General features: G+C 35.1%; 1 protein-coding gene across 2 annotated transcripts in view; it reads right to left on the reverse strand.

Annotated features, from left to right (window-relative positions):
- Positions 1 to 3,063: 3,063 nt before the first annotated feature.
- The window catches only part of LOC128230097 (uncharacterized), a 34,778-nt gene continuing 18,807 nt past the window's right edge, over positions 3,064 to 19,034 (reverse strand). Inside the window, exons 2-6 of one of the 2 annotated variants that reach the window (XM_052942108.1) lie at positions 13,581 to 14,079; positions 12,605 to 12,763; positions 11,993 to 12,158; positions 11,398 to 11,481; positions 3,064 to 10,777 (exon numbers count right to left, since the gene is read on the reverse strand). In XM_052942108.1, coding sequence (XP_052798068.1) covers positions 4,137 to 10,777; positions 11,398 to 11,481; positions 11,993 to 12,158; positions 12,605 to 12,763; positions 13,581 to 14,079 — 7,549 coding nt within the window. In that variant the 3' untranslated portion in view covers positions 3,064 to 4,136. Of the gene's footprint in view, positions 11,036 to 11,397; positions 11,482 to 11,992; positions 12,159 to 12,604; positions 12,764 to 13,580; positions 14,080 to 19,034 lie in introns of both variants that reach the window. The other variant, XM_052942107.1, reaches the window with a different exon arrangement.

Below are 19,034 nucleotides of genomic sequence, written 5' to 3' on the forward strand. Positions count from 1 at the left end.
GTATAATAAACAATTGTCATGAAGGCAAACTGACGTAAATTTAATTTTAATGAGTATATATTACATGCCCACTCTTTGTTTATACAAAGATTCATCATGCGGTAAAAAAGACAAGTCTCATTAAGTAAAATTGACATAATTTAAAATAATAATTACATGCCCACTCTTTGTTTACACAAAGATACATCATGTGGTATAATTCACTGGTGTCATGAAGTAAATTAGCATAAATGTGTTTTTATTATTAAATATTACATGCCCACTCTTTGTTTATACAAAGATCAATCATGTGGTTAAATAAACAAGTTTCATTAAGTTAAACTTGCATAAGTGTATGTTGCGTAATATAAATAGACATGCCCACTCTTTGTTTAAACAAAGATATATCATATGGTTTAATAAACAAGTTTCATTTATTTAAACTTGCATAGGTGTATGTTGCGTAATATAAATAAACATGCCCACTCTTTGTTTATACAAAGATTCATTATTTGGTATAATCATCAATTGTCTTGAAAGTAATGACGTAATTTTATTTTTATGATATTAGATTACATGCCAACTCTTTGTTTATACAAAGATACATCACGCGGTAAACTAAAAAAGTTTCATGAAGTGAAACTAACGTAATTAAAATCATAACTTACATGCCCACTCTTTGTTTACACAAAGATACATCATGTGGTATAATTCACAAGTGTCATGAAGTAAAATTAGCATAAATGTGTTTTTATTATTAAATATTACATGCCCACTCTTTGTTTATACAAAGATACATCATGTGGTTTAATAAACAAGTTTCATTCAGTTAAACTTGCATAAGTGTATGTTGTGTAATATAAATAAACATGCCCACTCTTTGTTTATACAAAGATACATCATGTGGTAAAGTAAACAAGCTTCTTGAAGTGAAACCCACTTAATAATACGTCAATAATTATAGGTTACATGCCCACTCTTTGTTTATACAAAGATGCATCATCTAGTATAATAAACTTTTGTCATGAAGGAAAACTGACATAAATTTATTTTTATGATTTTAGATTACATACCCATTCTTTGTTTATATAAAGATACATCACGCGGTAATATAAACAAGTTTCATAAAGTGAAACTAACATTATTAAAATCTTAACTTATATGCCCCATCTTTATTTACACAAAGATACATCATGTTGTATAATAAACAGGTTTAATTGAGTAAAATTAGCATAAATGTGTTTTTATTATTAAATATTACATACCCACTCTTTGTTAACACAAACATAAATAATGTGGTTTCATACACAAGATTAATAAAAAGGCAATAGCATAAATTTGTGTTAAGGTTAAAATTTACATGCCACCTCTTTGATAAAACAAAGATACATCATGTGGTATAAAACATAAGTTTCATGAAGTGGAACTGACCATATTTTATGTTAATGATTACATATTACATGGCCTCTTCTTGTTTATACAAAGATACATCATGTAGTATAAACAAGTTTCATTAAGTCAAACTTACAAAATTTTGTAACTAAGATTTAACATTACATGCTCACTCCTTGTTCAAACAAGAATACATCAAGTGGTATAATACATTCGTTTAATGAACTAAAATAACATACTTATGATTGTAGGATTAAATGTTACATGCATATTATTAAATCACGCAAAATTACATCATGTTGTATACTACACAAGTTTCAAGTTCCATAATTGACTTGTCGTGTTTCCACCAAATATTTACAAAAATGTTTAAAAACTGTATAACAACAAAAACATTAAACGATATAACACTTGTTAAAATCAATAATATATGATAAGTTATAACATGATGCCGATTTAACTTATGGCGTTAAGTAAAATAATGAATAAAATATTAATATATACAGGATTATGAATAATGCGTTTCAGGAAACATTAATTCATATTGAACTTCTTCGCACATTTTAAGACCCCAACCAAAACAATATTTATGGGAGTGAACGTCTAACTGAAGTTAGTGACATGAAAAAAAGAAGCAGACAGACCCTTTCCGCTTTTAAAAATTACATTTAATTAAATTGAAATTATGAAGGCTGCTTTTTGTAAAATGAAGAAAAATGTTTCAATATTTACACAATATAGAAATATAACAGAAATATAACAATTAAAGTTTTATTATTATACACACACAAGGTTTAAATAGCTACATCTGTTTGTGTTTTTATTTATATATATACCACAAATGATCCCTATTTCTACATTAAGTCATGTTTTTCTACATTTATTCTGGAAAGAGTATGCATCGCTTTCACACAAACAGATTATCTAGAGGCAAGTTTGAATCATATAATACAAAACAATAATATCTAAAAGTCGTCTTAAATTATTCATAATTATTAAAAATTTAGAATAACCAAACATCAACTCACACATACTTACTGTTAGCACAAGGCTATGTTTTTTAACATTTTTTTGTAACTTTCGCTTTTTCAAATGACAAAATGGTGAAAATAAACATGACATATTAAAGAGCATTCAAAGGTCATCTGGATTTATTTGTTCATACAAAAGCTGAATTGGAAATTTATCCCATTAAATCAGAATTTTTAAATTCCCAGTTGTTATTAAAGTTTAACAAGAAAATATTCATTGTAATTTACAATCGAATATAAAGCAAACGTACTTTTTCAAGAATAAATAAATAGATTTGACATTTTTAATTATTTTAAGGTTTAAAAAAACTAACATCTAAATAAACTTTCTCCATGCACAGCTGCATCAAACGCAATGTGACTCTGGTAAAACCGTATAACGATTGACTTGTTTATAAATGAATAGTCGTTTTATAGCAGGCACAGATACAAAAACGTAACAATAAAGATGTATAATAAAACAACTTAATTAAAAAAATATGAGCAAAGCACTGTAATATAAATAATGTGTACACGTCCACTGTTTTATGTTACTAGTTACATTTAAGTTGAACTATACGTATATATATATATATATATATATATATATATATATATATATATATATATATATATATATATATATATATATATATATATATATATATATATATATACGTTCAGCAAATGAGAAGCTAGAATTGGATCAGAATAATGTGAAGAAGAAGAAATATACAAGGCTTTTGCACAGGCTGTTTGCAATATTATACAATCACGGGCGCACACGTTTCCTCACACACACGTACACACGCCCTCACGCACGCACCCCCACACAAACATACACTATTGTTGAACAACCAGTTTTCCTTCATGCTTTAACTTGAATGTGTATGTAACAGCACATTCATCTCATTTGGGATTCAAATTTCTAACAATTTCATTTTATTTTGTTCTACCAGTCAATGTCATTCATAGTCCTGACTACATCATTTTATTCATTTCGTTTAACTAACCAATGTGATCCATTTACTTTACCATGTTGTTTAACCAGTTCATTTTAGACATTTTGTATACCAGTCACAGAGTATTTCTCTTTATTCGTGTAACTTGATCAGTCAGTGAAACTTCTTCACTCACACTGTTGTTTAACAATTCAATGTGTTTTGCATTTTATAAAGACAGATATGTACTTGTCAATGTATAAAGGTTGCAGTAAAGATTATCAGGAAGTAAAGATTATCAGGTAAACATTATTCTATAAAATGTAAAAAAAACGTTTTACTGGACTTGTTTCTATTAGCATAGTTAAAATGAAAGTCATTGCACTAGAAAATAAGAATTGTTTAGCGAATTTCATTGTTATGCTGGCATTCTTGTAATCTCTCGATTTATTGCATAAGAATTTGATTAACTTCTTCATGGTTCATGTTTTACTGTATTATTCATAATACATATCTATTTTGATTTCATTTCCTTAGAACGTACTATTATTATAGACAAGTGTGTACAAGACTTATTCTGTGCCGCTATACTTTTTGATACTGTTTTTAATATGATATATTGTTTATTTCTGCTACCGACATAAATGTCAGTGTGCGATGAACCTTTTCGATATATAGCCATTCCATCGTTTAAGTTTATGGAATTGTTTACTACAAAAAGGTTTATGGCTTCATATCCTATGTCGATACTTCCTCTCTCGGTACAGCCTATCTTCCTACACGGTACTTGTGACCTGGACAAACTGATTTTTTTTTATTTTCTAGTAATTATAGTGAAAGTCATAGGATCTTGCGTTTCTTTCACAGAAAATCGACCCTCATTCTTCATCTTTTGAATTGCTTTTATCAATTTCTTTCCCACGTCACGCTTATTCCAGTACCTTGACGATCCCCTCACCGAACACGTTACCTTGCGGGGCAGGCTATAGAGTTGCTCCATCTGCTGCTCAAACAAGAGCGGGGACATTTTTGGATCATGCAGTATTAAACATTCTATAGCTGTTTTTGACAGTTCAATACATGCCATTTTGCCACAAGTTTCTTTTATTTCTAATGTTGTCAATGGCTGATAATCAATACAATTCTGTATTTCGTTATGCTCTAAAATCACATGCACAAGGTTTGAAGCGCTTGAAGGAAGTTCGGAAAGGAGTCGACCGTCTGATATGCGCAGCCTTTTTAATGTCTCTAGTGATCCTAATTTGAACTGGCTTAAATCAACTTTTACAAGTTCAAGAAATTGAAATGGACAATTTGAGAGGTTCACTGGTTGAGTCGGAAAACAGTCAATAAAACTGAGATCGATGAGTGTGTTTTGATTTGTTAACTGAAAAGAACAGGACATGTTTTTAAATGCACATTTCTCCACCCAACCAACAATTACCATGTCTGTGTCCACCACCTTCAAGGAAAGATTCTTCAGTGGACACTTCGACAAGTTAAGTGGGCCTTGGATGATACAGTTTGTCATACTGAGGCGAGTTAGATTGTTTGCATTTAAAAATGATATGCATATACGTGTTCTGAATGGAAAATTTAAATCTAAAACCACAAGTTGTTCCACGCAACCAATAACCACATTCACTGTCCTCACACCATTCAGCATCAGTAAGTTCAGTGGACACTGAGAAAGGTCCAGTTGGCCAGACAGCGAGCATGTCTTCATATCCAGCTTCTTCAGTGGACACTGAGATAGGTCCAGAGGTCCAGAATGGCAACAATCCATCATTTTGAGTTCTGTTAGTTTGGTTGCATTCTTAAATTCAAATGAACAATCCATATTCTTTATCGTACATGTATCCACACAACATGTAACAACCTTCTTTGTTTGAACCTTATCAAGTTTAAGTTCCTCGAGTGGACATTTAGATAGATCCAGAGAGCCTGGAAGGTTACACGACGTCATACACAGTTTGGCAAGATTGACTGCATTCGTAAATTCAATTAAACAATCCATATACTCTACCGTACATGTCTCTACACAACCTACAACTAACTTTTTTGTGTGAACCTTAAAAAGCTTCAGCACCTCCAGTGGACACATAGATAGGTCCAGCGGGCCAAAAAGGGAACAAGAAATCATAAGGAGATTGGTAAGGTTTTTTGCATTCGTAAATTCAAGTGAACACTCCATATGGTCTAACATACATGTCTCCAAAGAACCTATCACTACCTTCTTTGTTTGAATTTTAGAAAGCTTCAATACCTCCAGTGGAAACTTAGATAAGTCCAGTGGGCCAGGAAGGGAGCACGAAAGCATACGGAGATTGGTAAGTTTTGTTGCATCCATGAATTCAAATGAGCAATCCACATGCTCTACAATACATATCTCCAAACAACCTGTCACCACCTTCTTTGTCTGAACGTGAGTAAGCTTTAGCTCAACCAGTGGGCATTGAGACAGGTCTAGAGGGCCAGGAAGCGAACACGAAGTAATGAAAAGATAAGTGAGTTGAATCGCATTTGTAAATTCAAATGAGCTATTCAGTTGCATTGCTATACATTTCATCATAACACCTGAAACCATTTTTTTTGTCTGAACATTGTCAAGCCTCAGCTTCTCCAGTGGACACTTGGACAGATTCAGCGGGCTTCGAAGGGAACACGACGTCATACTGAGATTGGTAAGTTTGATTGCATTCGTCAAATCAAATGAACAATCCATATGCTCTAACGTGCATGTCTCCACACAGCATGTAACCAATAGCTTTGTCTTAACATTATAAAGCTTCAGCTTCTCCAATGGAAAAGGAGACAGGTCAAGCGGGCCTGGAAGGGAACATGAAATCATGCTAAGATTAGTAAGATGTAATGCATTCGTTAATTCAAACGAACAGTCCATATTCTCTACGTTACATGTCTCTACAAAACCTGTAATCACCTTCGTCGTCTTAACCTTATCGAGATTCAGCCCCACCAGTTGACACTGAGATAGGTCCAGTGGTCCGGGAAGGGAACACGATATCATACTCAGATTGTTAATTTTAATTGCATTCGCAAATTCAAACGAACAATGCATATTCTCTATGGAACATGTCTCCATACAACCTATAATCACCTTCTCCGTCTTAACCTTATCAAGCTTCAGCTCCTCCAGTTGACACTGGGATAGGTCCAGTGGACATAGAAGAACACAGTCCATTATTCTGAGATTAGTTACTTTTATTTCATTCGTAAATTGAAATGAAAATTCCATATGCTGAAGCGTACATTTTTCGATACAACCTGCAACCACCTTGTCGGTTTTAATCAAATTAAGCTTCAGATTTTTCAATGGACAGCGAGATAGATCCAGAGGACCAGAAAAGGAACACGACATCATACGGAGATTGGTGAGATTGGTTGCATTCGTAAATTCAACTGAACACTCCATATTCTTTACCGTACATCTCTTCACACAACATGTAACCAACTTGTTTGTCTGAACATTATAAAGTTTCAGCACCTCCAGTGGACACTTGGATAGGTCCAGCGGACCAGAAAGGGAACACGAAATCATACTTAGATTTGAAAGTTTGGTTGCATTCGTGAATTCAAATGAACACTTCATACGTTCAACCATACATGTCTCCACACAACCTATGACCACCTTCTTTGTCAGAACATTAGAAAGTTTTAGCTCCACCAGTCGACATTGAGACAAGTCCAGTGGGCCAGGTAGGGAACATGACATTATTCTGAGAGTGGTAAGTTTAAATGCATTCGTATATTCATATAAGCAATCTATTTTCTCTAACGTGCATGTCTCCATACAACCTATAATAAGCTTCTTTGTCTTGACCTTATCAAGTTTCAACTCCTTCAGTGGACACTGAGATAGGTCCAGAGTGCCAGGAAAGGAACATGATATCATACTGAGATTGCTTAGTTTGATTGAATTCGTCAATTCAAATGTCATATTTATGTCCTGCATCGAAAGTTTCTCAACACAAGCTGCAACGGCCTTTATTGTAGTGATATGATCAAGTATCAACTCTTTCAGTGGACAATGGGATAGGTCAACAGGGCCAGGAAGGGAACACGATATCATTCTAAGGTTAGTTAGATTCATAGCATTCGTAAAGTCAAATAAACAATTCATATGCTGTATCGTACATGTCTCCACACGACCCATAACAACCTTCTTTGTGTTAACCGCATACAGTTCCAGCTTCTCCAGTGGACACTTGGACAGGTCCAGTTGGCTTGGAATGGAACAAGACATTACACTGAGATTGGTAAGTTTGATTGCATTCAAAAAATCAAATGAACAATCCATATGCTCAACCATACATGTCTCTACACAACCTATATCCACTTTAATTGTCTGGACCTTATAAAGCTTCAGAACTTTCAATGGATATCGAGATAGGTCAAGTTGGCCAGGAAGGGAGCACGACATTAAACTTAGATTTTTTAGTTTGATTGCTTTCGTAAATTCAAGTGAACAATCCCTTTGCTCATCGATACCTGTTTCCACACATCCTGTATCACCCTTCCTTGTCTGAATATTATTCAGCTTAAGTTCCTCAAGTGGACAATGCGATAAGTCCAGTTGGCCTTGAAGGGAACAGTCCATCATTTTAAGAGTGCATAGTTTTATTGCACGCGTAAAATCAAAGGAACAATCCATATTTTCTACGACACATGTCTCACAACAACCTATAATCACATTCTTTGCCTGAACCTTTGAAAGCTTTAGCTCTTTCAGTGGACACTGAGATAGGTCCAGTTGGCCAGGAAGGGAACACAAAGTCATACTGAGATTGGTAAGTTTGATTGCATTCGTAAATTCAAATGAACAATCCATTTGGTTTACCATACATATCTTCACATCACATGTAACTACCTTCTTTGTCTGAACATTATAAAGCTTCAGCTTCACCAGTGGAGTTTTAGATAGGTCTAGTGGGCCTGACAGAGAACAATTGCGCATCATCAGCGTCTCCAGTGGACAATGAGACAAGTCCAGTTGGACTGGAAGGGAACACGACATCATACTGAGATTGGTCATTTGTATTGCATTCTTAAATTCAAATGAACAATCCATTAACTCTATCTCACATGTCTCAACACAACCAATAACCACCTTTATTGTCTGTACATTATAAAGCCTTAGGTTCAACAATGGACACTGAGATAGGTCCAGCGGGCTAGGGAGATCACACGAAATCATACTGAGATAAGTAAGTTGTGTTGCATTTGTAAATACCATTGAACAATTAATATGCTCTACCATACATGTTTTCACAAAACCTATTGTCACCTTCTTTGTCTGAACCTTATAGAGCGTTAGCTCCTCTAGTTGGCACTGAGACAGATCCAGACTGCCTGGAAGGGAACATTCCTTCATTCTGAGTTTGGTAAGTTTAATTGCATTCGTAAATTTAAATGAACAGTCCATATTCTCTACCGTACATGTCTTCACACATTTTGCAACCACCTTCTTTGTCTGAACCTTAAAAAGCTTCAGCCCATTCAATGGACACTGAGATAGGTCCAGTGTACTAGATAGGGAACACGAAATCATACTGAGATTGGTAAGTTGTTTTGCATTCATAAATTCAAATGAACAATCCATACACTCTACCTGACATGTCTCCACAAAACCTAGTACTAACTTCTTTGTCTTAACGTTATAAAGCTTCAGCGTTAGCAGTGGACATTGAGATAGGTCAAGTGGGCCTGACAGGGAGCAGTTCTTCATTTCGAGATATGTTAGGTTTTCTGCATCTTGAAATGGTATAGAGACAGTTGATGGTTCATTTAAGCAAAGTTGAAGCCATTTTAGGCGTTGAATCTTTCTTAAACTTACGAAACTTGTCCCTACTTCCAACAGTATAAGCTCTTCCATATCGAACGGAGAAAGGTCAATATTACTCAAAAGGGAAAAGTTAGCTATAAAAAGAACACCAACTTTTTTGTTCAGTATAATTTCCATATCACGTGTTTGAATTTTGTTTTCATTGTTCTTTTGGATTTTTATAAGTCTGTCACAAATTAAAACCGTTCTTAAATCTAAACCCTGTACAATAAGGTTCGAAAGTTTGATTGGCATATTACCTTGGTTGACATACTTAGAACAACTGTCAAAAATCATATCCTGGATCGTCTTTATAACGTTGATTCTCATGACATTATCAGCTTGCTGTCCATGCTTAGATGTTAGATCATCTATCAATGAGACCATTGGTTCTACGCAGGTTGAGTCAGAACTGCAGACAAAGTCGAAGACGTTCGCCAATTCAACTACATTTTGTAGCGTTTGGATATTCGCCGATATTTCCTGACACGTGTTTTTATCACAATTTTGTGCAACGATATGTAAGGCTGCAAAAAACTCCTGATACGATTTGTGGATAAATCTATATAATTTATCCTGACTTGAACTGGATTTTCTGGCGGTTCCGTGAATAAATCCAGAGTTCAAACAAAACTGCTTAATTTCCTTAAACATCTTTTTAATTTCTTGGTTCTTTCCATCAGACATATTTAAACTACTAAGGTCCTTTTTCGAAAACTGAAGGGAGTGTTCTGCAGGTCCAGTGAACAGCAAATAAAACGCTAATTTTGATAGCTTTGCGATATTTTCGCTTTGTTCGATGCAACATTTTGCTTTCATGGTTTTAAACATCTGAACTTTGCAAGTTTTTGCTTTGTATGGTTCGCTCTGATTCTTCATACGACGTAACAGCGTCTCAGCCATATTTATATAAATCTGTGTTCGTGTACTACCAAAATCTTTCTCATCATGCCAGAGACACAGGAGTTGTATAATGACCACAGGTATCATTAGCAGCTCATCTGATTTCGATGCGTTCAGGGAAATAATAGTTCTTAGTTCTGTACTGCGAAGCGTTTTAATAAACTCAGTGACATTGTCGCGGACATCAATACTTTCTTTGCGTAAACAATCAGTTACATTGATGACAAGGCGTTTTACAAAGTCAAACCCAATACCACTGATTGTTATTTTGTTGTAAGTTTGCGTTGGTGCTGTAACACAATAATCGATCTTCCAAGGTCTGGAAGTGCATAGAATATTCGTCCGGTACAGGCAATTAAATTCTGGCATTTCTTTTGTAGAGCACTTCCATTCATCAAGACCATCAATGAGAACGATTGCATTTGGGTTATTTATAACGGCAATCAGTTCACTAGCATCTCTCACAGAGAACCCCAACTTTAAGTGCAAGTATGAGCTCAACATTGTCTTGCATTCAGATTCGTTCTCAAACTCTCGCAAATGAAGTAGAAATAGCAACTGTGTTTGTTTCAGGTAATCAATGTCGTTGAAATGTTTAAACGTTTTTATTTTTTCTCTCATTCTCACACACTCCTCACTATCGCCATGCACAGCACACCAAGCTAAAGCCAAATACTGACTAAAAGAGGTCTTACCCATTCCTGCTTCACCTGAAATGTAAACTCTGTTTGGGTATAATGGGTCTTTGTCATCTTTGGATCGATTCGAAATAAATATGTCCTCAATTTTGTTGATAGTCTTTTGCACACTGCAGGATGCACTATTTTTGTCCGTCTCTAAGACTGTTTTCGTCATTTTTGGAGGTTCGTAGAAATCTACTAGCTTTGAATGTTGATGCTGTACGATGGGATTCAGCGGAATCGTTCCGTAGTTTGCCAGAATAAACTGGATGTTTGCTTTCTGTAAAGCTGATAAGAAATATTTAAATTACGACAATTGTATATCATAATGAATGGGTAATTATATCAAAGCTTGTGCAATTGCATAGTATTTTAAAATCAAAACGTCAAGTAAATATAATTATAAATTAAATTTGTGTATACCATTTGACTGTGTAATATATCTAATTGTGATGAAAACAAGCAAATTTCACTTTTCTGGTAACTATCATGTAAACATCCTTCAGATCAAAATAATTTTGTCGAGAATATTCGCTATCAAGTAGTCAGGTAATAAGATGCGTTAAAATGCTTATGACAACCTGTTACTATACTTAGCAGAGCATAGAGTGTTCCTTTTAATGTCTTTTTTTATTTATTCGGAATGTTACCTCTCAGCTTGGCTTCCTGATCCTCGACTCGATCAAAATATCTGCGTCCTTCCTCGTTAGCGTCTGCTAGTTTGTGTTTCATTTCTGCAGAAGTATAATTAATCAATGATATATTTAATCACATTCTATCATTATATGTATTTAGCAGGGTTTTAGAAACATTTAAACTCAATTTGTATGTGTTTTTGTCAAATAATGTTTTACCATACGTCTATCAAAATAGAGTATCATAGAGCAAAATCATAATATGCTTTGTAACACTACCGTCATTAATGAAGTGTGTCAAAGTGTCAATTTTTAAATTGATACAAATACCAGTGATATAAGACTGCAGAAAAAATAATGTCGCAGTTTTTCATTTAAGCGTTCAAAAATTGATGTTTTATGTCGATAAACTCATTTTTTTTCTTAAAGCGGTAATAATGTCTTTAGCCATTAAACATCCATTTTCGAAATTGATATCCTGTATAATTGTATTCACCAATAATTAGTGTAGTGTGACAAAGACCCAAATCTTAATACTCTCTTTATAATCTACCATCTTCAATGTAGTGTATCAAAGCTCCCTAACGTTAGTTGGTCTAATATACCATACCTGCATTAATGTAGTGTGTGAGTTCCTCCTTCAGTTCCTTTCGTAATCGCACACACATTTGCTCTTCTATTTGTTTAAGTGCGCTTTCTACTTCAAAGTTTGTCTGTAACGATTTTCCTAGCGCTTTACTAATAAACTCAGGTATCTTTGAAGACGTCTCCTTGATCTGAAAATTTCTTTGTTTATTGAGAACATTGTAGATGGGTTCCAAAAGGGTATCTTTATGGAACGGTTTTTTAGATACTAAATGCCTATTAAACTACTATTTATTAGCTTCACACATTTTCTGTCATTTTCTGTATCCTATCGAAGTTTAACGAATTTCAATTTAGACACTGATACAAAAAAGTGAGCGAACAATTGGATGGCTTACAAGTAAGCAACTCTTCTTCAGATATGTAGTATTTCACAAATACAATTTGACAGATGGTATGTATATTTGTCACCAACTTTATCTTATTATCTAAGTCATAAACAGAAAATTAACTACCAATGACTTAAAAAGCGATCAAGACTTAGTAATGATGACGATCAACTGCTTTGTTTATCGTTATGTAGAGTAGCTCTTATTTCCCTTTCAAAATATCTAAACCTATGTAAAATCGCACTAACGGTTCTTATGTGATCTGCAGCATCTTTAGCAGACGTATTATATACGAGTTCCTGTGGGTCCAGCAACACGGCAATCATCTTGTCCAGACAATCTTCTGCTGTTTGTCTGTCAAACTCGTAGTTGGCGTCATGCAGGGTCTTGTTCCTTATATTTCGTACCTGTAATATATACCATATATTTAGTTCATCTCGCACAGCAATGACCTTATCCGGGCAATTCTCAACACCTTGTAGTGCGCGTTATGCTGGGTCTTTTTCTTATAGTTCGTTCCTATAAAAATGCAGTTTGCCAGGAGGTTGTGGCTAGGACCATGTGGTAAAGCTGACGGGAACTTCCCCTTTTTAAAACGGATCGGCTAAAAGGTGTCTTTAATTTTACAGCAATATACACAAGAGCCATAAACATCTAGCCGTTTCAAGTATCTTTATTTACATTTCAGTAACCCCTGATCGACTGCAACATGTCTCAACACACAGCTACCGTCTTCAGTCTGTGTTCCAAATTCAGCCGCTGATCGTTCTGTCGATGAAAATGTCTGGAACGTCTCGGTGCCTCTATAACTAAGCTTTCAATAGAGATACCTCAATGTTAAGAGCGAAATCGAATCTCGATGCCTCGTGGACAAGCACTTGCTACACCGTCGCTAGAAGTACATTTCCACAAAGATCACAATGCTCGTAGGGTTCCAATTGCCCGTGAAATAAGCGTTGGCAACATCTTGTATTATCTATTTGCTCAAGCAGATTAATGAACTCCTGCTAATCAAGCTGACAAGCTATGTCAATATGAAAGCGTGGGTTTCTTAAAAACGGCTCGTCAAATACATGTTTATATAAATAACTTATTGCAAAATATATGTTTAACAATAATGAACGTATATAAACATGAAATGCTCTTAGATGCACTAGAGTATCATCTATAAATACATGTTAACACTTAGGCTTAGGCTTTTAATTAGATGTCCAAACAGCTTACCTCTTCAAATTGTTGAATGTTTGATATGTGTTGTTTGATAAACGAACTGTTAATGCAGATGCTCAGAAGTCCAGAAGCGTCTACGTGATTTGGTCCCGTCTTATCCATATAGCCGGATGTACTAAGATAGCACTTTGTCACCTCCCAATGACCCAGTTGTGGATCCAGCCATTTTGTAGAGTCTGTATTTACCAAGAATGGAGTGTATTTTACATGGTTATTTTGTACCTCTTTGTTCATTTCGTCACAGAAATGGCCCGGTCTAAATGGTGATTTACCAGTCTTTTTAGTCATGCCGTTTGGGCATTTACTGTTAAACTGACATTTATCACATGTTTGGTTATTGCACTTTCCAATGACGTTTTTCTTAAACGCTTGATATTGCTGTTCGCTTTTTGTATCCACGTATCCCTGCAGTCCTTCTCTCACGTACAGGAGTCCCCAGACAACTCTCAGCCAGTTTTCCCGTCTTGCCTCGATACTCTCGGCCATTGTGAACCTTTAAAAAAGATTAACACATGCGAATACTTAACAAATAATAGTGTTAACGTTTTCAGTGATATATCACTTTTATATACACATTTAGAGTGTGTTATAATAAGTTGTATATAATTTGTGGAGTAGTTAGTACATGACAGATTGTATATCATGATGTAATAAGTGGTGCATCATTTGCGGTGTAGTAAGTGAATGATAGATTGTATATCATGATGTAATAGCTGGTATATTATTCGCGGAGTTGTAAGATCACGCCAAATTGTATATCAGGATGTATCAGGTGGTGCATCATTTGCGGTGTAGTAAGTACATGCCAGATTGTATATCATGATTAAAAAGGTGGTACATCATTTGCGGTGTAGTAAATACATGCCAGATTGTATATCATGATTAAAAAGGTGGAACATCATTTGCGGTGTAGTAAGTACATGCCAGATTGTATATCATGATTAAAAAGGTGGTACATCATTTGCGGTGTAGTAAGTACATGCCAGATTGTATATCATGATTAAAAAGGTGGTACATCATTTGCGGTGTAGTAAATACATGCCAGATTGTATATCATGATTAAAAAGGTGGAACATCATTTGCGGTGTAGTAAATACATGCCAGATTGTATATCATGATTTAAAAGGTGTTGCATCATTTGCGGTGTAGTAAGTACATGCCAGATTGTATATCATGATTTAAAAGGTGTTGCATCATTTGCGGTGTAATAAATACATGCCAGATTGTGTATCATGATAAAATAGGTGTTGTATCATTTGCGGTGTAGTAAATACATGCCAGATTGTGTATCATGATAATATAGGTGTTGCATCATTTGCGGTGTAGTAAGTACATGACAGTTTGTGTATCATGATAAAATAGGTGATACATCATTTGCGGTGTAATAAATACATGCCAGATTGTGTATCATGATAAAGAGGTGTTGCATCATTTGCGGTGTAATAAATACATGCCAGATTGTGTATCATGATAAAATAGGTGTTGCATCATTTGCGGTGTAATAAATACATGCCAGATTGTGTATCATGATAAAGAGGTGTTGCATCATTTGCGGTGTAATAAATACATGCCAGATTGTGTATCATGATAAAATAGGTGTTGCATCATTTGCGGTGTAGTAAGTACATGACAGATTGTGTATCATGATAAAATAGGTGTTGTATCATTTGCGGTGTAGTAAGTACATGACAGTTTGTGTATCATGATAAAATAGGTGATACATCATTTGCGGTGTAATAAATACATGCCAGATTGTGTATCATGATAAAATAGGTGGTACATCATTTGCGGTGTAATAAATACATGACAGTTTGTATATCATGATAAAATAGGTGTTGCATCATTTGCGGTGTAGTAAGTACATGACAGTTTGTATATCATGATAAAATAGGTGTTGCATCATTTGCGGTGTAATAAATACATGCCAGATTGTGTATCATGATAAAATAGGTGGTACATCATTTGCGGTGTAATAAATACATGACAGTTTGTATATCATGATAAAATAGGTGTTGCATCATTTGCGGTGTAGTAAGTACATGACAGTTTGTATATCATGATAAAATAGGTGTTGCATCATTTGCGGTGTAATAAATACATGCCAGATTGTGTATCATGATAAAATAGGTGGTACATCATTTGCGGTGTAATAAATACATGCCAGATTGTGTATCATGATAAAATAGGTGTTGCATCATTTGCGGTGTAGTAAGTACATGACAGATTGTGTATCATGATAAAATAGGTGGTACATCATTTGCGGTGTAATAAATACATGACAGTTTGTATATCATGATAAAATAGGTGTTGCATCATTTGCGGTGTAGTAAGTACATGACAGATTGTGTATCATGATAAAATAGGTGGTACATCATTTGCGGTGTAGTAAGTACATGCCAGATTGTATATCATGATAAAATAGGTGTTGCATCATTTGCGGTGTAGTAAATACATGACAGATTGTATATCATGATAAAATAGGTGTTGCATCATTTGCGGTGTAGTAAGTACATGACAGATTGTGTATCATGATAAAATAGGTGGTACATCATTTGCGGTGTAATAAATACATGCCAGATTGTGTATCATGATTAAAAAGGTGGAACATCATTTGCGGTGTAGTTAATACATGACAGATTGTATATTATGATTTGATAGGTGGTGCATCATTTGAGGTATAGTAAGTGCATGACAGATTGTATATTATGATTTAATAGATGGTGTATCATTTGCGGTGTAGTAAGTACATGCCAGATTGTATATTATGATTTAATACATGACAGCAGATTGTAAATCAGGATGTAATAGGTGGTGCATCATTTGAGGTGTAATAAGTGCATGGCATATTATACACCATGGTATAATAGGTGGTACATTATTTGCAGTGTAGTAAATGCATGACAGATTATAAACCATTATTTAAGGATTTAAACTCGACGTTTTGCATTTTATTGGGGTATGAAATGCAATGGTTCAAAATGGATGGAATCCGAAGGACTCCACCAGCATTTTGAACTGCGCCATTGCATACAATAACCCAATGAAATGCAAAAAGTCGAATTTTAATACTGTACTTATATTTACATTTATTTAAATGAACATTTTGGCTAAAATAAATAGATTATTCAAGAGCATTTTCTTTTTTTTCTTCCTCTCTTTGTTCTTAACGGTGGGTAAATTCGAACAGCTACAGTAACCTAAATCTATAAAACAATGAATGCGCGGAAAACATAGTTTCTTATTTATGGGTTTAATTTCAATATTTTCAAGGAAAGTATATTTTAACAACGTATTATAACTGTATTACCGCTAGAAAAAACAACAACTGGAATTATGAAAAATTAGGAATAATCAGAAAACATAAAAAAATATCGCCACCTAAAAAGTTCTCATTATATCTCGCAATATTACGCGATACTAGCGTTTGTTAGGTACGAGTTTTCAAATTGGAGAGAAATTCCAGTCAATTTACTTGTTAAGCGCAATGTTGAAGGATTAGTTGGTGTATGAAACATGTTGGAATACGGTGTTGGACAAATCAGCAAGTACATTGTCACTTCTTTTGAAGTTAACATTAGATGAAAGGAAAGTGGCGGTGGGTGAGGTAACGTGTTTAGCAATGAGAACTTTCGCGGAAGAAAAGCCAGAGGACGCGAGAAGACTTTGTATTGAACTGAGCTCTTTCTTTTGGACGTTGCTGACTGCACGACAATATCTTATTGTTTCATTTCCTCGATTTCATGTTTTGTCAGATGCTTTATTTTTTACCAAATGCCAAATTCCGAAATGAGTCGTCATTATTGTCATTTAATATTGTTAAGAAATATTAAATGACGATAATGACGACTCATTTCGGAATTTGGAAGTGTAGTAAGTGTATGACAGATTGTATACCCAGATATACGCTCGTAATAGGTTGTGCATTATTTGCGATTTAGTAAGAGCATGACAGATTGCATATCATGACATAATAGGTGCTACTGCATTGGCGCATTTGGTAAAGCATGGCATATTTTATATTATTAAACAGAAGAGAAGGACACGCTTGGTAGTTTTCTTAAAATAATAGATTACGAGAAACGTTATTTGCTATGTAGGTTATGCATGGTAGATTGTTTCTTATTACATGTATAGAATACTAACACCAGATAACAGTCGTTAAGTAAACGATTAAGAGAGGTGTGTGACACACTGATTAAGCGGGAAAGTGCAAGGATGATTGAGCGGCGGAGTCAATTACAGAATGAGCGACTAAATAAATAGAAGAATGAGCGGCTGAGTAAATGGGGAACGAGAGGCTGAGTTTAGGGGGAATAAGCGGCCGATTCAATGGCATAATGAGCGGGAGAGTAAATGGATGAATAAGCGGCTTAGTCAATGACAGAGTATGCAGAAAAGTGAAAAGATGGAGGAGCGGCTGTGTCAATGTCAGAGTATGCAGGAGAGTGAAAGGATGAATATGCGACTGAGATAATGACATAATGAGCAGATGAGTGAAAGGATGAATGAACGGCTGAGTCAATGACATAATATGCAGGTGAGTGAAAGGATAAATGAGCGACTGAGTCAATAGCAGATATAGCAGGAGTGTGAAAGGATAAATGAGCGGCCGAGTCAATGTCAGAATGTAAAGGATAGTGACGGATAAAAGAATGGCTGAGTCAATGACAGAATAAAGAGGGAGTTTGAAAGGCTGAATGAGCGGCTGATTCAATGGCAGATTGAGCGGGAGAGTGAAAGGATGAAACAGTGGCTAAGTCAATGACATAATGAGCAGGAGAGTGAATGGTTGAAAGAGTGGCTGAGACAATGACATAATAAGCAGAAGAGTGAAGGGATGAAACAGTGGCTAAGTCAATGACATAATAAGCAGGAGAGTGAATGGTTGATAGAGTGACTGAGACAATGACAGAATAAGCAGAAGAGTGAAAGGATGAATGAACGGCTGAGTCAATGACATAATAAGCAGGTGAGTGAAAGGATAAATGAGCGACTGAGTCAATAGCAGATATAGCAGGAGTGTGAAAGGATAAATGAGCGGCCGAGTCAATGTCAGAATGTAAAGGATAGTGACGGATAAAAGAATGGCTGAGTCAATGACAGAATAAAGAGGGAGTTTGAAAGGCTGAATGAGCGGCTGATTCAATGGCAGATTGAGCGGGAGAGTGAAAGGATGAAACAGTGGCTAAGTCAATGACATAATGAGCAGGAGAGTGAATGGTTGAAAGAGTGGCTGAGACAATGACATAATAAGCAGAAGAGTGAAGGGATGAAACAGTGGCTAAGTCAATGACATAATAAGCAGGAGAGTGAATGGTTGATAGAGTGACTGAGACAATGACAGAATAAGCAGAAGAGTGAAAGGATGAATGAACGGATGAGTCAATGACATAATAAGCAGGTGAGTGAAAGGATAAATGAGCGACTGAGTCAATAGCAGATATAGCA

This window comes from Mya arenaria, chromosome 4, assembly GCF_026914265.1.
Source record: "Mya arenaria isolate MELC-2E11 chromosome 4, ASM2691426v1".
Lineage (NCBI taxonomy): Eukaryota > Metazoa > Mollusca > Bivalvia > Myida > Myidae > Mya > Mya arenaria.